The 21,025-nt window shown below is 33.7% G+C and overlaps 1 protein-coding gene across 2 annotated transcripts in view; it reads right to left on the reverse strand.

The window, feature by feature from the left end:
• The window catches only part of LOC132706183 (serine/threonine-protein kinase BRSK2), an 82,223-nt gene that overhangs the window by 56,831 nt on the left and 4,367 nt on the right, over nt 1–21,025 (reverse strand). For both annotated transcript variants that reach the window (XM_060677358.1, XM_060677357.1), the window contains exon 2: nt 12,323–12,417. In XM_060677358.1, coding sequence (XP_060533341.1) covers nt 12,323–12,417 — 95 coding nt within the window. The remainder of the gene's footprint in view (nt 1–12,322; nt 12,418–21,025) is intronic.

Here is a 21,025-nt window from a genome sequence, read left to right on the forward strand (position 1 = left end):
TTTCAGTCGTCGTGAAAATTAGCCCAATCCGCATCAACGTAACCTCTAATACACTTGTTTTCGGGTTTAAAAGTGATACCTAAGTCCATTGATCCTTTGAGATAACGAAGTGCCCGCTTTGCAGCTGCCCAATGCATATTCCTGTGCTAACTGTGAAAACTAACTAACGGCAAAACTAATGTCTGGACTAACCAAAACATTTAAGAATTTCAGTTATATAGCCTTTTTGATGTAAAGATATTTTCGGATCCTGGCGAACAAATTCTATTCCCAAGCACTTGTCAACATTTCCTAGTTCTCGATGTTCGACTTCTTGAGTGATTTTTCGTTTTACTTTCGAAAGAGCGTGTGTGTTTTTCGAAGCGATGGGTACATCGTCGACATACACCACGATTAATGTAATATCTTCCCCTCCATCCAAGCGGTACAAACATGGATCTGCTTTGGTTGGAGTAGCTCCACATTTTCGTTATATCTTATCAAGGTTATTATACCAAGCTCTACCAGCTTGTCGTAAACCATATAAAGAATTGTGTAGAAGACAAACCTTATCACCATCATCTAGTTCACACAACATATCGTTAGCTCCTTGTCAAATATCACCTGTGAGAGTTTTGTAATTTCCATATAGATGGTCTCGTTTAATTCACCATTGAGATAAGCGCATTCAACATCGATTGGCTGAATTTCCATACTATAATGAGTTAGGCGAGCTACTGGAGTCAAAGTTTGATTAAAATGAATGCCAGGACGTTGGCTAAATCCGTTCTTCTTTCCAATAGGCCACTAGCTTTGAACTTGTTTCGAAGGACAATTCTACTTCCAACAACTTCTTGTCTTTGTGGACGTTAAACTAATGTAAAAGTGTTGTTTTTGATAACTGATCTGATTTCATCAGCCATAGCTCTAAACCATTCGCTTGATTCGGTACCATGTTTGTTTCATGGGTATTTCCGATAAAAATGCATTTTCAACATCTTGAACCATATTGCATATTGAAGATTGTAGATTTTTCGACCACGTGCTCTCAGTGGTAGGTGTTGCAAGTCGTCTCCATCTTGAAAATCATCCACGGTTTCATTCAAATCGAAATTTACGCTGTTCTCATTTGAATGTCAATGGTTTGGATTTCTTGATCTCCATGTTCGATGTCTGAATTTGACATTTCTTGTGGAAAAAAGTCATATTCACAGTATTCTTTCGTCACACCCATATAGCTATTAGATAATATACTGGCCCTACTACGACAAAAAGTGATGCGCGGCAGGTGGCTATCATATTCTGGTAGAGAAAGTGTGCATCCTATGCGCATGCGTCACCCGCCAACTGACTGAGTTGTCACATGGCCGTAATTTTTCTGAAAAAATAGAATAATTTTTATAAGAGCGCAAAATCTGTCTCTGAAATCGGAATATAATTGGCAACGCCGAACTATGTAATTAATATTGTCAGAGAATACTAACAGTCTGTGCCATTGTTGTTTTCACTCTTGGTGTTTGTGTTTATCTCCGTACCTTTTCCGTGTCTTTGTTGATAAAAATGCCCACCCACTGAAAAACTTGTTGCGTTTGTGGTCAAAGCTATGAGGAAAAGAATGTGCCTATACACAGGTAAGTGTTGTCTTATGTACAAGTTAATTTAAAAGATTTAATGGTGGTTTATACGGGACTCGAACGTGGAGTAACGTTATCTTCAGCGACGAATCAAGATTTGATGTATGTGTAGGCGATTTTCGAAAAAGGGTGATTCGTACAAAATTAGAAGCCTTTCACAAAGATTGTCTAAAGCGCACGGTAAAATTTCCCCAGGGTGTTATGATATGGGGATGTATGAGTGGTAAAGGGGTTGGCAACTACGAGTTCATGGATGGTACTGTAAATGCAGAAAAATCCCAACAAATTTTATCAAGAAGTTTGATTCCATCAATAGAACGAACTTTTGGAAATGAAAATTTTATATTTCAATATACTATATACTGCGAAAACAACAAAAAAGTGGTTTGGGGACCATAATATGAAAGTGTTATCGTGGCCATCAAGTAGCCTCGACTTGAATATTATTGAAACTTTATGGCATCGGATGAAAAAGACTTTGCGTAACAATCCTCAGCGTACAGTTCCAGCATTTTAGGCAAAAATCACCAAAATCTGGAACAGTCTCACCCCCGAATACTGCAAGACTTTGGTAGATTCCATGCCGAAACGCATAAAAGCTGTTATGGCCGCGAAAGGTGATGTTACTTCTTATTAATGTTCGATTTAAAGTAAAAGATTTAAATGCGTCCGACTATTTATTTGTCAGCAAATTCGGTATGTTTTTGATATTTTGTTATGTAATTTATGTGAAATAAAAAAATAATTCATTACGATAGCACTTTTTGGTATAAAAATAAGTGCGTGATTTCATTTTTCAATCGAAAAGGCAAAAAAAAATCAATTTAAAATAAGTATAAATATGTTTTCTTATTATTTCGTACATCGTCCGAACAATTAGTTGTTAGGGTTCGTATATCTAGCTGCCTTTGTAGTGGCCAAATTAACGAACAAGCATTTATTTACATGCGACACCTGCTTGACGGCCTTAGTTTTGCCACAGGGTATACCTCTATGCAATATTTCTCATCTTTCAAAAAGGTTTTGAGAGCTAATGAAAGCCAATATTTCACAACTCCAAACTTAAAACATGCATTATATATAAAAATTTTAAGATATCTGGGTACACCTTTTGATAAAAGTTATCACTTTTTATACTATCAGAATTCAATTGACAAAATTAGTGAGAATTTATTATATAAAAATAAGGCTGCATCACATTGCTCGTCGTACACGTACTAAAGGCAAAAATATAAGTACTTAGCAAAATTTACGAACAAATAATAACGATTTTTTTGGTAGTGTCGTCTGCTATTCAAGAAAAAACAATAAGAGTTTTTTCATAAAATTGCCGCGCAGGGCCTCCGTAAAGGATTTCAATTCCCTCAAAAAAATAAAAATAAATAAATTCATAATCACACAACTTCTCGCACAAATTTATATATCTCCGAGCAATAATAATCTATATAATAAAAATATTCATAATAGATTTATTCAAATATTCAACATCGAAATTATTGAGTTCAGTTCCATAATAACTTGTGATAATAGGTATCACATTCCCAGAAATCAAAAAGTATGTCGGAACAGCTACGGTCTTCTAATACAATAGTTTTCCACCGTTTGAGTTAATACTTACTTAGTTATTTTATTATTACTTGCTTTAAATTTTCTAAAAATGTCACATGCTTTACATACTTGAATTTTATATGTTATATTCTTGTAGACCTGACTAGAAAAATGTTTTCATTCGTTTTTGATGACACCGATCATCAACTTTTACAGTTAATGAAATTTTTGCTTTAGTTCTTCTACTAATAATTAATAACAGTTTAATGTGTTACAAATGAACAACAAATTAAGTAATATAAAAGTTCCTTGAAAAGAGTAACACTGAAGCATCTTAGTCAGACACCATTGTGCAAATAGAAAATAAATGTTATGCTATTAAAAAATGTAGCATATCTTTTTATTTTATTTGTTAATGCGTTTATAAGAAACAATGTGTTTTATCCTTTTCAATAAAGTTCTTATTTAATAATTCATGTATTTATTCATTTGTTTTTACATTGTATTCGTTCTTTAACGTGAACTTCAAAACGAGTTAATAAAACACTATATATAATGCTATTATAATTAAAGGTAAGTTTTAGTTGTGGCATAAATCACAATCATGTCTACAAAACCAGTCTGGAGTGCGCATCTAGAAAAAAAACATTCTTTTAGGATGTTTTATGTGAGATTACACTTTTAAAACATTCCGAGCATTTCTGGAGAAGCAATTTTTAGTTATCTACATTTGAATCCAGATTGTAATAAAATATAGCCAAGTTATTGTGTGAATTGATAGTAGCATGTAAAGCCCGACATATAAAATGCAATTTCTACATGTGTTTTTAGCATTTAACAATTGCTGTTAAATATATATTTTTTTTATTATTTTAGCCACCATAAAATTTTTGGGAGCAAAATGTTTTTAAGTTTTGCGACAATAAACGACACTTTTCAGCGTTTGTTACTATTAAATGGATAAACTTCCAAAATGTTTTTAACACGGATATATATCCACAAGTTATTGGGTGTATAAGAAAAATCCATAATCCCAACACTAGAAACGAGAGAAATGAGGACGTTTGTTTGAAACGCTGAATCCAATCCAATATATACTAATTATTGACTTGTTTTATACTAATTTTTAATTTTCTTGGTTGTATTTTGCAATAGCTACAGTTTTTTAACGAAATCCTGTGCGACATCTAGAACCTCAAAGTTATTTACACTTTGAGTCATATTTCGACAATTCAACTTTATTTACATTTTCAGTAGAGGTTAAATCTATAAGTTTATAAAAACAAACTGTTTTCGTTGATTTACGAGCACAAATTATGGAAAAAATAGCTGATGTCTTACGGAATTATACTAAGAACGGCGATCCGTATGGTATGATTCGGCATAAAATTAACCCCGCGCTTGTCCATAATTTTTTTAACAGCATTTTCCACACTTTAATTCCTTTTTTGCTTGAAAATTTAATGGGATTTGGTCATATTTTGAGAAAATACTGGCATAAAAATGCAGCATCCAACCATTGACGACCTGGCGGCGGCCATGTTGGTTGTTTGGAGCCGCAAGGCCTTATGGGTCGAAAGCCAGAATTTGCAATTAGAGCTGCCATTGGTTAAAATCAAAATTTCAAATCTCACGCATGCGCATATTTAACAGACCTCGAAATTTTGTGACATAGTTGCTTTACGAGTTCCTGTACAATTAGCACTCTATATGTCTAATAGCTATATGGTCACACCCTGTATATCGGAGATTTTTCAGGTTTTTGTTTTCTCTCATCGGATAACCGTACCCTGAATCCTTTGGTTTGTTCAGAATATCCGGTAGAAATTCCTTTTTTGGCACTTGGGTCTAATTTTCCTTTTTTCGGATCTCGATTCAAACAAAATACTTTACATCCGAATTCTCGTAAATGAGAAACGTCTGGAACTTTTCCAAACCAAATTTCGTAAGGCGTTTTTCCATTTAAAGATTTTGTCGGACACCTATTACGTAAGTAATTTACTGTACTAACAACTTCAGCCCAAAACGTTGGAGGTAACCTGGTTTTGCCTTCCGGCAATTCTGTTCTGTTGCGTGCGACTTTAAAAGATCGTCGAATTCTTTGGATACATACTTAGAACCATTATCTCATTGCATGCATTTAACTTTATGGCCTTCTTTTTTTGATTTTGATTTGATTCGACGTAGTATTTTAATTTTCCAAGAGATTCTACCCTCATCGGACCACAAATGTTCGTATGAACACTTTCGAATCGTCGAGCTGTTTTGCGTTCGGATTTCTTCGGAAAAGGAGCTCTAGTGATTTTTGATTTGTAACAAGTGTCGCAAGTTTTATCGAATTTTTCATTTAAATTGAAAGTTAAACCATTCATTGTATTTTTGCGTTTACATTCATGCATATCTTTAGAGAATTTGGATGACCTAATCTACGATGCCACGTCATAGTGCTTGTAGAACATTTTTGAGAGACTGCAGGGTTCGCTAAATCACCATTTTCTTCGCGAGCAAAATATAAATCGCCTTCAAGATCGCTAATTAATAGTATATTATGCAACAAGCGCGGTAAACGGCATTTGACACGAGCGGAGCGCAGCGGAGCGAGTTTTTAATAAACGAGTGAGTTAAAAAGTTTTCCGAACGTGTTGCATACTATACTTTTTCCGCTAGTTTTTGGGTACATTTTCGCAATACAACACGAATATATTCACTGGCATGACGGTCAGAATTGACAAACGTCAAAATTCAAAGCATGAGAATTATCTCCGAAAACATCCGATTGCTCCCAATCCCGAGCGGTAAAATCTCGGAAATCTATGAAGTGACTCGGATTCATGGGAAACGAAACTGACGTGGTAAAGTGACGCTTCTCGCACGCTAGATCGGTGAGTAATTAGGTATTTTACAGACGGGAGTAGCAAAAAGAATATTGTCGCTTTCATCAAGAATTAAAGCACATTCCTTTTTGAATAAGACTTGAAAATTGTTTTGTTATGTAGATTTATTAACCTACATTTAGCAGTTATTTCCGTCGACATGTTATTAGCTAAGTTTAGTTTTTCGCATACAGAGTCTTTAATTTCCGCAAAATCTTGTAAATCTTTAACTAAATGTCATGTCGCGCCGCAGTCTACACCATTTTGAACTGTAATTCGCACTTTCTGAGGTTTGTAACACTTTAGAATTGTTATTTTACTAGAATAAGATCCGGTAGTTCCGCGCCTACATTTTAAAATAGGAAAACAATATGTCTGCCTCACAGGCAGACATATTGTTTTCCTGTTTTGGTAGAAGAACAGTCTAGTAGCTAGCCACAAGTGATTAACCTACGGCTTTTTATTCAGCCATCGCTTTGCGGATATAGGGTTAAATTCACTTAGATGTGTGGACAGCGATTTGGAGATTCCGTTGCTGTTCGTATTTTTGGTTCGTTTGGAGAACTGCCCACACTTACTTTGTAAGAGGATTTGAGTGCTACATGCTGCCTACCAAGCTTTCACCCTCACTATTTAGATTTTGTTACCTTTACCATTTTATTCACTCTTTAAAGAGTCCGGCTCGAATTTAGCCGCTATCGGCTTATACGCGGAAACTCTATAGTGTCCTTGGAACACCCGTACTCTCGTTGAAGCACCCGTACTCTCCTTGGAGCACTGTACTCCCCTTAGAGCACCCGTACCCTCTTTAGGAGGGCTAGCGTTTTGGAGGCTTCTGGATTGACGTATTCTGGGAGGATTCAAACTTCGAAGTTCCTGTGTTCTCTGGATATTGGAGCACATTTGAATCATTGCCTGACTACCGGCTCACTCAGATCTTCGCGAAGCCAGACACCGGGAATAAACGAGGTGACGTCCAGTTCGATGTAAGCGCTACACGAGATATTGTTAGGCATACCCTTTTTTTGTTTTCCGCTTTTGTTACGCTTGGTCATTTAATCGATAATTGTTTTTCTTTTGCTATACCGACACGGAGATTCAATAATCATGTAGTTTTACTCTGGAAAAATTTTTGTACAAATGCTTTGAAAATTTATGTATAATTATTTGCGGGAAGTTGACGTACCGGTAATACTGAGTATGATCGTTGTCGAGTTATTAATAGTTACCTATATTGCCCCTGTTAGCCTGTGGTGATCACCTAAGGGAATTTGATTTTTTTGTGTATTTCTATTATTTTGGGAATTTCGTATTAAACGGGTTGTCAACTTGTCGTTTGGACGGCAATTAAATTATGCGGAGTTTAGGCCGGTACATCGCGGATTTGTAATTTCTTATTTTCGCCGCGTATTGAATAATGTAGACCAGTTTTCATCTTTTTTTTTTCTCCTTAACCTTCACGACTAACTTTTATCGATTGTACCAGTTTAAATTTAATAGTAGATTCCATCGTTAATGTTCTCTTTTTTTTTGCAAAACATCGGATTCCTCAAACCATCTGAGAGACTGGAAGGTCTGCTACTTCCTGGTGCCCTAAGGATAAATAGTGCTATATTTTCTTCATTATTCGTGGACCCCCCCATCGCCCCAGAACTCTGAGCACTACGGGTAACTAATTTGCAAGCACCCAGTTTTGCAGGAAATTCAATCCTTTTTTTTATTTATTTGTTTATTTACCTTTTTTTCCTCTTTCTTATTATAATTATATCTCTTTTTTTTTCTAACCAGTATTTCGCGTTGCTTTATGTATATTGTTGAGACCAGGAGGTGCGTGGTAGGTTTCCGAATTTTCTATGTCTGTCTACAGCTTCGTGACCTACCTTCCTCCATCGATGGCACTGATATTTGAATATTTCGGTCGAATTCTGGGTATTACCTGGATTAACCTTGGTACTATTAGTCTTTCCATCACTTTTTGAACGCCACTTACTTTGCTTGTATTTTTTGTTCACGAACATTCCGCCCAGGCCACTCGCGTTCCGTTGATATTTGTTTCGATCGTCACACACAGGTGAATTTTCCTCAAAAGCTGGCCAGAAGTCATAAACTCCAACTTAAAAATCCTGAGCTAAATCCATTACATTTCAGTAATCTAGTTACCTGGCTATTATAAATAAACAAACTTTTGTTTTGATTCACGTTGCTGCGCGCCATATTGTTATTGAAACTTGAAAGTTTATTAATTTGTATTCATTTAATCAGAGTGCATCAGTGTGTATTTAACCATTTTTTCGAAAGTTGGTGATTGAAAAATAATAAAATTATAGTTTGGATCCTATTGCTAGTGGCAAGTACAAGCATATAATTATTATTATTTACGCAATTATTATCATGTATGACTTGTTTTAATGTCACAATAGCGTCACTTAAAATACATAAATGTTTCGTTTTCTTTGGCAAACAGTACATTTCCCCGCGTTTCCACAACATAGAACTCTTATTTAATATGTACTTGCGATCTTAATGGGTATCTATTTTTTAAGAAGTGCTGTCAGTGCTGGTATATATTTTTAATTTTGGTAAAATTACTTTTTGAACATGCAAAATTCAAAAATGCTAATGGCAATGTTGCCAGATTTACAGTTTTTGAGAAGAAATATTTATATTCTAGACTATTAAATGTTTTTTGACTAATGGATGACATATAGCATACATGACAGTCTAAAACCTGTGTTTGCCCTGTGTCATTTTAAAAATTTGTGAGACAGAAAGTTATTAGGTATCTAATAAGATTTTTTTATAATAGACCAGGAATTATGAGATATGTTTTTGTACTATATTTTCATAGACGCAACTGTACTATACTGTACCGTACTCAAAGTATTCAATTATCAATATCTCATCTTCGTTTTTACCCCTTTTCTCTAAAATATTTATGATTATCTTTTTGTAATATTTTTTTTGTAATGTATATGTAATATATATGTACATTATCATAATTCAAAGTTAAAATTAGAACTGTTTTATGTTTTTCTTCAATAATACACATTGTTGGTGTTGCTAAAATACGTTTTAATAACTTTCACTGAAAAATAAATGAATTACGTAAAAAAGTAAGAAACTAAATTAAAAATGTTCTAACGTCATTCTAAAAAAAAAATATTAATCAGTCTTTAATTTAGGTACGGCTTTTGGACCACACTGTATACTTTTACGTGTAGCGGAATAATAGTGTAAAGTACTGTATTATCATTAAAATTTATACTTTCCTTAAATAAATTCATTATTCGTCATTTTTAGATATTTTTTTAAGATAAATAATATTAGATAGTATTTTGATCAAATTCGTCTGGGTGCGTCGGACTCTTCAATGATTTTCACGCGAAGTGTTTCTGGAGTCGGTAACTTGTCTCGCGATTCAATCGCACAACGAAAATTTTCGAAAATTGAGGGCGAACTGTATAGCAGCATGATATCAAGCAATCAAGCATGGGAATGTCCATTTCTTCCAGTTTGTCAACAGCGTTGAAAAATTTCGCCTATGCGTTGCAATGTTAATTGCTTCAATAAAGTTGCCTTTCTTGCGGGACCTTTGAATTGGTAAATACCTTCCAGCTTGAGCCATACTTGAAGTTTTGCAGTTTTTGATATTTTTAAGTTCTGAAGGGCTTCTAGATAACATATCTGATTTGGCTTTGTTGTCGTTTTTATCCGAGCTTTCGACTTCCTTTTTAGATTCTTCGTTGTCGGATTTCAACTTCGACTTCTCGATTTCTCCGTTAACGTATCCCCATGCATCATTTTTGACCAATAAGGCTTGCTTCTGGATTTTCCATGTGTCGTAATTGCCTTTACTTAAGGTTTCGATCCGCGAAATATTCGTGAAACTCATTTTGTAAAGATTCCGGCCACCAAACTTCAATAACAGATTTAGCACAATATTGTGTAAGTTCTAGAAGCAGGTATAAAATAGGCCTGTCTGGTAACTCTTAAGAATTTGCTGGAATTATCATAAGATTGCCTCCTACAATTTGCAATATCCAAATTTAAATCGAACTTCACTATCTGCGCTTGATGTCCTACCTGGGAAGTAAATCCAATAAATCTCTCAACAAGATCTCCTTCACGTAAGTGATCAGTTTAGGTAGAAATCCATGATCAATGGAATAACATCTAATATCCAACCTTCCAAATTTCTCTAGTAGTTGTGTCTTTTATTTAAAATATTTCAATATTTTACAGCTAACAGTTAAAAAAATACTTCCGCTGTCCCAGAATTACAGTATTTTTCTATGTGTTGATAAAGAAATGGACGGAATTCTGTCATAAACTGTAATAATCCAAAAAAAAAATGTTTGGAATGAGCCACATACTTCTTTGCAATTTCAGAATGCTAAGTTTGGGGTAGCAATATATTTTATTACACTAATTACTCGTTTACGGATTCCTTCAAATATTGTTTTCCGTGACTCCTAACTCTTTTTTCTTTCTTATTAAGAGTTGTTCGTATTTGAGAACGGGGAAAAAAGGAATTGATTGAATGTTCATGGCTAATTGCTTGAATATCTTGAATTATATCCTGATGTTCGGGAATTAGATTTGAGAGATTTTTATAGCAATACGTTCAGGCTTTGGAATATTATATTTAGGAGGTTTGAATTTTCATTAAGTGTTTGAGATGGCAGTTTGTTTAGTATAGATTCGACATTTCAAATTATTTCTTCTTTCGGGACGAAAGAAATGATTTTTCCGTCTCAGAAAGTTAAAGTGACAGTCTTTGGTAGTTGGGAAGAGTTTGATGGTTTCACTAGTGTTGACGTTAGTTTTTCAAATTTTTGGATATGATTCTATGTAGAAGATAAACGAAGATCTTCAATTTTCTCTTGAATCATGTGTGACTCAGACAGAATAGTCAATGCATAGAGTAAACTTACCAGTTTCAGTCGGTGATATTTCTTTGAAAAATCAAAAAATCGTCCACTTCTGGTATCGAAATTAAAATATTATTGTTTTGATAATGCTTCCCTGCTTAAAAATTCTTATTTAAACCATAGGTTTCAGTCAATATAGTGTAATAATAATTTCTCTCATGAGATGAAGGGGTTCCTCAAGATACCATCTTAGGACACTTACTCTTTCTTGTTTATGCATCGGAAATTCTTAAATCACTGCGATCCTATAAAATGCATTCATTCGTTGATGATACTCAAATTTATTTTTCTTTTTATTCGGAAAATTTCTTGGAAAAAAGACAACTTGAAACTTAATACTTTTATATATACATTTTATGATTTCTAGGAGCAAGAATAAGTGGATTTCTTAATCTCTATTCATCTCTTTAGGCAAAACTAAAAATTATATTCCAAAGAATATTTTAAATTTGAAAATAATGACATATAGGAATAAATTGCCGATTCTACCTCATCAGAGGGCCATGTGGCCATTTTCTCAGCTTCAGCTTTACCCAAATTTTATATAATAATTATAATTATTTATTAAAAGTATTTATTAAAAAAACCTTACTGATTAGTGACTATTTCTCTATCCATTACAAAATTTGTTATTGGTATTTATAAGACTTTCGAAAGCTCTGGCTTTAGGCTAAATCCATAGAATTATCCAAAAAATAACACTTTCAATAAATTAATTATGATTGCAATATGAAATTGTTTTTTTTTTTTTAATTTTTAAGCTGCTCATTTCACCCCTGGTATTACGCAAAAGGCTGAAAATGTACAAATGACCAGAATTTATAATTGTTACAAGAAAAAATGAAAAAAAAAATTTTTGAATAGGAGGCCGCCTTGCCCCGCAGTCCCCTACCTAATCCACAGCGTACTGGCTGAATAGAATAGCTCCTAGCTAGACTGCGCCAGAGAACACCTTATTTTGATTAATTGTAAATTATTTTAACTTTTTATTAATAACGTCATGTCATTATTACTATTATAAATTCCTAAACAGCGGACCCTTTGGCTGTGGCGGTATCATAAATATTTCCGCAGAACTAGCACGAAAATTTCTCTCCTTTTGCACCTCTTTATCATAGACTAAAAAAATATTTGACTTAGTAAAATATCCGCTGTTGTGACTTATCGAGTTATTGCTTGATTTTTAAAACTTTGAATAATAATCAGACAGTATAAAGAGAAGCAACAAAAATATTGAATAGTAATATAACATGCCGCGTGACCCCTAGGGTAGTTCTCCTTTTTTCTCTAACTCGAATCCGGTAGTGCGATCGTTTTAACAGCTAATAAATGCAGTGGAGAGATGGAAACTCCTTACCTTCATAAGCACGCTTTCGCTCAATTTTTCCCTGTTGATGATTTTGATCGCCACCTTTTTGCCGGTTACGCAATGGACTCCCAGCTTCACCAGACCTGCAAAACGAAAGTCGCGATATTAATTAGTTGAATGGCGACCATGTGCCTGTGCAGAGCTATAAAATATGTAATGACTATAACTTAGGAATTGTTTGACGATTACTTCTTCACTCGCGGTTGTAGTTTCGTGAGAGATGTTCGAGAATTGTTTTTTTTTTGTAAAAAAAGATTTAAAAGTCTTGGATTTAATGATAGGTCAGGTGGTGGACGCTGTTTCTCTGTCATTTACAAGTCTTGACTTTAGTTTTTCCCTTGCCTGTATATACAGACCCATTGATACTGATAATGGTTCCAATCTTCAGCTCTTATGAAGAGTTCCGGCAAACTCTATTGTCGCTGGCGACTTTTAACTTCTCTATAATATCCTTGCCTTTTATTTTAAACGACTTCCATGGAAAACCTGTTACAGTCTTAGTCACCTTGTTAAAGAACATCATTGACTTTTACTTACCTCAGATCCCAATTAAAAACTTAAAGAACTGAGTCGTGGTTAAGAGTGTTTGCTTGCTTATAGATTTCTATGAATTCTCCGATTTTTCTTTTGTATAAGATCAATTTAGTTTTAATCAAATAAGATTTTTCAAAGAAAGTTACGCAAACTACTGTGAATCTTCTGAATTCAGAGCTTAACTGAATAGTTTCCGTTCAGCTAAAGAACATGATGATTGACCATAATTTTGGTTTTAGATGGAAAGTGTCGAGGGCTTTCTTCTCAAAGTCTTCCATACGTATATTCGCGATGATTTGTGATAATAGAGAACCCATCGTTCCATCATAAAATACTCTTCACCACAACCTTCCAAGGACAATGAGTCCGAAAACAACCCCACACTTGCCGCTGTTCTCCTTCCTTACATTCACATATTAAAAGTGCTTCAGAAATATAAAGTCAAAACAAGATTTAACACTTGTCCAAAAATCTCTAAACATCTTCCATCCTTCAAATATCAACTAAAATTCTTGCTTAAAGAAAATTCGGAGAATGTGTAGACATCTATCAGCAATCAAACAACCGCGACTCAGGCCTTTACCTTAAACCAATGTGGGAAGAAGCCAACAGGATGATTTGGCGAAACGTCTGCAAGTTTAATTTATAAACAACCAACATGATTTGTAAATAGCATGGAGCTTAATTCGCAAATCGGCAAATCCGATCATGTTTTTATTCATTTTTGTATTCAAACCCTACGTCGAGGTTAGATTTAAACCACTCCCAGCATATCTGAAACTCTCTCTTAATGATACGTGGACATATTTTCTATCTCCCCTGAATTATTACATAGGTATCAGCTCCAAAAATCATTTTCTTAATATCAATTCTGAAAAGTATTAGCTAACCAGACCTCTATTCAGATAAATTAAAGAAAAATGGAATTTATTGCGTATGTTTAAAGTATCTGCACAAAAAAGTTTCTAATTCTTTATCCTTGGAGATTGAAAAAGCGAAGTCTGCCTTCAAAATTAATCTATTTAATCAGTACAAAGCGTTCTATTCCTATGCCAGGCAGCACCTATCCTCCAGGGTATCACTTCCTGTGATTATAAATAGAGGTCTTTTATGAATTTGTTCCTTATTCTATCTACTATATACCTCCTATAAGGTCCCTGTAAATTAGATGTCTCAAATTATCACCCTATCAGCCTAGTGTGTATTATTTGTAAAGTTCTTGGACGCCTATATTAAATCAACTTTTTGTATTATACCTACATCGCAGCACGGCTTTGTTCCCATCCGATTAATTATAAAAAATGTACCGACATGTTTGAATCGCTTGACATTATCTCTCGACTCAGCAAAGCTTTCGATAAAGCGTCGTTTTTAAGGCACCAGTCGTTTAGAGTTCAAATTTGTAACGTTTTTTCACTACCCCGAAACGCAAATATGTAAGAGTTTGTTAGAAAAGAATTAAGAACAGATGCTTAGAGTTTTATTTTTATTAATTCGATTTAATATGCAAAAGTTTTATTTTTGTATTAAAAAGAAAACACATAATTTTAAAATACATATAAATACAAATATGTATTTTGTGTGGTAAGAGGTTTGTACATTGTACATGTAAACAAAAATAAAATCAGAAAATATATTGTAAAAAAGTTTGCTGTTCGAGTTTGCTTTTAGTGATTTATAAGAATAATTTTTCTTTATAAAAATCGTTTTTACACTTTTAATCCCTGATACGGCGTCATCAAATTTGAAGGTATTTCTTCTTCGTCTTCTTCATCAATATCACTGTTTTCTAGGTGTTCAGTTTGACCAATCTGCGCAATTATTTCTTCTTATAAAAAAGCGTCTACCGCGGTGGGATTGAAATTATTTGTGGTTCACCAAACAAACACCTAAGGGCAAGTTGTCGTCATCTACCTGAGATTGTTGGATAGGCCACTGGTTGAGAGGTAAATCATATAATGCTATTTTCAAAGGACTGGAAATTTTGTACTTTGTATCAGAAGTAATACGTACGTTATACGGGATTTTTCCATGGAACGTTATAACCGTTGGTTCGTAATTGAGTTTTATTGTAGATAGAATATTCACAAAAAAAAACGATTTACACTGAAATGCATTTCCGTACCTATGTTTATATCAACTTTTAGGTCAAAAAATTACACTTTCTGTATGTGTATACAGGATGTTTTCCAAATGAATATCAATTTTGGTCCATTCTAAAAAGAAAACTCCGCATGAACATATGTCCTAAACGTCTTAACTTCTGAGATACAGGGCGGTAAAATGTTGAAAAATCATTTCTAAAGAAATTTAAGTTCTAGATTTTTTTTAATCCAAGTTTTCGTTTAAAAAAACAAAAACCTCTTCTCTGTATGATCATAACAATATCGTTAATGTGACAGCATGCAGAGAATTATTATCGCTATTATTTGACTTAAGTAATTGGGTATCTGTTTTATTAAAATAATTCAAAAAATCGACGTTTATTATTTTTCTTCTTTTTAGAATGTTATGTTGTTTCATTAAAACACGGGGAACAAGAAAATTTAGTCTATATAATAGGTCACAGCAATCAAACAAGTTATTTAAAATCTTAAAGTCATTAAATAATGGCAATCATGGCGATCAGTAATAGACATAACAAAATATATCTAATAATATTATATGCAAAAAGCTTGGTGGGAATATATTTCGTCCAACTAGCATACATCATTACGCTTTTTTCAGGCTATTAATGTGACAATTGTCCCCAGGAAAGCAAACTACTGATACATACTCCAACTTAGACCCGACGTATGAGTTATATAAAAATTTTAACACTTCTGTATTTTTAACGTCGCTTTGTGAGAGTTCTACCAGAACCTTCTTAACAAGAGGAACAAAGGATAATTTCGAGTGAAATATTACTTCCAAGTCACAAAAAGTGTTAGAACAGGAGAGTGTTTCATCAATATTTCTCAGCTACACTCATGGTGGTAAAAAGGACTACATTACACTTGGTGGTTTACTGATGAGTTTAAAAAAATATGTTTTCCGCATATCTCAAAAAACTGGTTTTAACCAATGTCATTAACGAAAATGTTGAATAATAATGTCCCCAATAGAGAAACGCTTGAGGAAGCAATGTATTCATCGGAAGTGTAACCATAAAGATACCCGTACGTGCGGATAGTAAAGCATGAAGAAAACAAATTAACAAGCGATTCGGAAAATGCAATAGCACGGAGCTTGTGGATTAGAATTTTGTATATCACTTATCTTATATATCACTTATATCACTTTATATTTTGGTTTCTATCCTAGAATTTATTGCACCTTATTTTTAAAGTATCTTATAAAATATAAAGAAACATACGTTTTATGTGATTATTCATTCATGTAGGAAAACATCCTTGAACTATTGATACGAGACATACTTTATAGTAGCTAGTAATATATCCGTTTACATTCTCTCTCTAACGTCGCTTTATATTCATTCGCGGAGGCACTGGGATGCCTACAGAAGCGTCTGCCAAAAGTGGAATTTTAACAGAAAAACATCCATTTTGGCAGTATTTCAGCGCCACAAGGAATTGGGTTACTCGACCAAGTCACATCCGAAAGAAGTGGAGACGATCTCTGACCCAAAGTGGCCTCCATTTTTTACGGCAAACGGCGGCGGTTTCTTTGCGCGTCGACAGCACCGGGAGGTCCGAGTTTAACGGCCTTGAGGGGGGCGGCATCCCTCCGCTTTGATCCTCCCTTTGCGTTTCCCGGCACGGTAATTAGAATTTGATGGACGCTGCTAAGGGGATGCTTCTTTTGATTTTTCCTCCCCTATCGTCTGTCGGAATTTCGTGGTAAATAGTGCACAGGGGGCGTAAAGCCGTCTGATAGCGTGCAAAAAATGGTTGAAATTGAGCGTTAGGAAGTTTAAAACGTAGCAAATAAACTAACCAAAACTAAGAACATGAATGGAAAAAAATGCAAAACTATTTATATGGGGGAGTATTGAAAAACAGTTTTAAATTTAATATACAGAGTGGTTGACGCCAGGTTATGGTCAACGAAAAGCAGCAGCAGCGACTTTGTCAAAAAAATAGCGTCAGTTTTTATATTTTAAATGGGACACGCTGTATATTATTGCATTCGCTATTCGAATATTTTGAAGAAACTCTTGTTACTTACGAAAAATCGATGAAACAGATTTTTTCGAAACAAAACGCATGTCTCGGCAACGGGAGGTCCTAGGGAACTCCCATTGGTACACAAATGATCAGGGTCGAAAAAAAAATTTATTTTTCTGTCTGTCTCTATTCTCTGCCGACGCTGCATAAAAATGCGAAAAACTTCCGGGCGGTTTGCGCTAGGATACTGAAATAAACCTATAAAAAAATGGCCCCGATCTGACGCCGGCGTCTATCTATTTTTTTCGATTTTCGACTGTTTTTTGAACATCGCTATGAAACACGATAAGTGTAAGAAATTTGAAGCTATCGACTTCAAATTTGGCTAGCAAATAGACGGAACTATCGAAATTGGTTTTACATGGGTCTAAGAAAAAATTCATTACTCAAAAACGGTTTGCTCCATATTGACAATTTTTACCCATGTAGACAGTGTGGCCAGTATTCGCAAAAATCTAAAAATTGTTTTTATTAATGAAAATTTACTATAGCTAGAAGACTGTGATTCAGAAGTTAATTTGTTTTACACCAGAATATAGCTCCTGCAGACAGCTAAAACTTTTATATTTAAGGTTTTTACCTATTGAACAAGGTGTTCGCGATATTCCGTGCAATATTAAAAAACGTCTCATGTACTCCAAATTTGTAGCTTTCGATTTCAGATTGAGCACAGAAGTCCAAGTCCGTATTTTGAAAATAGGGAGCAATCAAATAACGTATTTAAAAAGAACGTATATTTTTGTGCTATTTTGGTATCCAGAAAAAAAATATTTTCTCCAAAACTATTAACCCGATCGGAAAAATTATTTAACCACCAGACGCCGAAGATCCAGTACTATAACTTTTATTGCAGGCATTTCTTCGATTATATGCAGGGTTTTTCAATTATATACAAAAATCTAAAGGACCTTGAAAATTGTCCTTCTTCAGAGTAAATTATTAGCCGTAAATCAAAATTCGTAAAAAATATGGCTAATTGGTTTAAACAGTGTTATTGACCACATCGAGAGCTACAATTTTTGTATTTACGGTTTTCGTCTATCACATTCGCTGTTCGAGATATTTGATCTAGACGTGATTTATTTATATTTATATTTTCTTGAAAACCACTTGCTCTACTGGAAAAAATCATATACATACACGTGGGAGATCCAGAGCTATAACCTCTATTTCGAACTTTGTTTGAATTATATACACACACCCTGTATATGTTTATGGGCAAAAAAATCTAAAACATCCTAAGAATTTCCGTTTTTGTGAGTAAATTACCGAGGATAAACTGCTAAAGATGCGATAATTTGATTTGAACAGTGTCATAAACTGTGTCGAGAGAGAGAGAGAGAGTTTCAGGTTTCGTCAATGATAGAGGTCGAGCGAGATATTTGAAAAAATATCATTCGACAACGCTATTATTTGTACAAATTTTAATATTCAACAAAGTTTGCAGTTACTCTGAAGTTCTACGAGACTTGAAAGACACTTTATACAAAGTGTACGAAGCGCCTTCCCTTTAAATTACAAAGCTGCTTCGCTCTACGCGCTACGAACTTGCCCCGCCCAGCGACGATTTTTCGAAAACAATCTTGTTGCTATGAAACACGATAAGCAGGTAGCGTTTGATCCCATGATCGAACCCATTGAAATTGGGTGGTTGGGAGGTCAAGAAGTATTTTTCAACAGTGTAAATGGAAATAACTGTTTTTTAATTTGGACTCTACTTCTTTGGTCTTAACACTTTTAATAGAAGTGAAATATGAAATTAAATATTGTAAGGCTTTATGGATAATTAAATCGGGAACAGATTTTATAAAATTATTGTTTATATCGTACACTATTTTTCCTCTTCATTTATTTACTTGTTTTTTTTTTTATTAACAGACCACCCATTTAGAGGTCTAATATAAAAATAAGGTAACAAAAATACAATATCCGTACAATAGTATGCAAGTATATTTGTAAAATCCACAATATCGCCCTGACGCAGTTTCAAAAGTTGTAAATAAAAAATAATACAAAATACAAGAATGAAATGGGTGTATGTCATAGAACTTTCTTTTCTTTTATTGTTTAAAAAATCATTAAAGGTGTCTACAAGGTGATCGATCCATTTTTAAACCATAAAACGTTTAAGATCGGGTTTTCACTGATTTATTTTCGAGACACAAGGTGTTAAAGCGCTTTTAAAAAATCGTTTTTTTTTTTATTCATTATTCAAAAACTTTTTGTCTGATTTTGCTTAATTTGGATGTAAATTTTTTTTAATAAAGGACTCCTGTTAACGCAATTTGAATAAAGGTGTAAATCCCAGTGACGGAACAGAGGGTAATCTAATTGATATCTAGATTAAGCTGTTTAAAACCTTTTATAGTTTTTTCGTAATGCGTTTTGTTTTTAAAAACGGTTTCCGTACATATTCCTAGATGACTTAAAAAAATAACTAAAAATCCAAGCAAAAAATATTTAATCTTAACTAAAATGTAATGCTACGTTAAAATAAATAAAATGGTTGTCGCGATTTTTGTAATAGGAAAAGCTTATTTCAACATCAAAAACTAGGTTACTCCTAGAACTAATACCTTTTTTCTAAATACATTAAAAGAATCCCTTATTGCCGTAAATGAAAATTACAAATTATATCAAAATCAGAAATAAATTTTTTGAATGATAGATTTTTTACCAGTCATTTACAGGCATAGAATAAAATCTCTTTTGTAAAATCTCTACCTAAAATTGTCACAATCAATGAAAAGCTAAAGTTGTAAAAAAATTACAAGATACAAAATTAACATTACAGTATGTCACCGAACATCATTTAATCGTTAAAGACACTATTGGTGAGCAATGTATTCGCACGATTCGAAAAGCTTGCCAGAGATCAAGATTGGCCATAATTTGTTCTATAAAATGGAACGTTAAACAGGTCGATCCCTCTCAAAGTTCTATCAAAGTTGGTTAATATACATTTTATTTTTTACATATACCGAGTTGGTTTTTGGGGGTTTTTGATCATGCAGGATTAAAAAATGCTAGAGCAGTGTTGCCAGATTTACCACTTTTACGTTTTATTATTAAAAAAAATCTTTACATCTCACAATTTTGGAGGTTCTTGAACATAGGAAAAAAGGTGTGTCGGTGAAAGATTACCAAAATTATAAATATCATCACGAAATCTGGCAACATTGCTGTTACTATTTTATACCGCGTGATGCACTGCCGAACGGAACATGTCAATTTTTAGGCATCCAAATATTGGCTCCCCTCTATATTTTATAGTAAAGTTGTAATATAACTTCTAGAAGGGACAGATATGATTAACTCACGTGCCGAGTAGGAATAAATTTTAAAGAGCCATTTTTCATTTATTTCATTAAAAATGATGGCAAATTTAGAAATGTTTATATTTCAGGTAATAAATCAAACACCATTAAAATGCATTTTGACAATGACAACACGACAATTCGTAACAGTAACAATATTTCTATTTGTGATTGGTATACGTTATTAAACGCGCTTTAATTGAATTATTCATTGAAGAAAAAGTAACCGTAAGTGGTAGTAGTAATTTTCAGTTTATTTTCCTGCTAAAATTATACCTTCCATTTCAACAATTAAAAGTATTATTGCCCAATTCGAGTCTAAAGGCGGCATAATCAATAACTGCAAATGTTCAGCTGAAAATGTCGTTAATAGAGCTGAAGAAAAGGACAACAGAGATTTGAACATTTTACTTCATGTGGAGGAAAACAAAATTATTAGTACGAAGAGCCTTGGGCAAGCTGTAAATAAACATGAAACCACAGTGCTGCACAGATTAAAAAATAACAAATATTTTTCCTAAAAATATGAAAAGCACCGAGAGCCCCGGGAAGGCGATGCAGAAACCAGAGTAGAATTTTTTTTAAATGATAGAAAACGCAAATAAGGATAGGGATTTAAAAAAAAAAATTGTTTCACTGATGAATGTACATCAACATCAACATCGAACCAAACC

This window comes from Cylas formicarius, unplaced genomic scaffold, assembly GCF_029955315.1.
Source record: "Cylas formicarius isolate icCylForm1 unplaced genomic scaffold, icCylForm1.1 PGA_scaffold_8__14_contigs__length_24414737, whole genome shotgun sequence".
In the NCBI taxonomy this organism is placed as follows: Eukaryota; Metazoa; Arthropoda; class Insecta; order Coleoptera; family Brentidae; genus Cylas; species Cylas formicarius.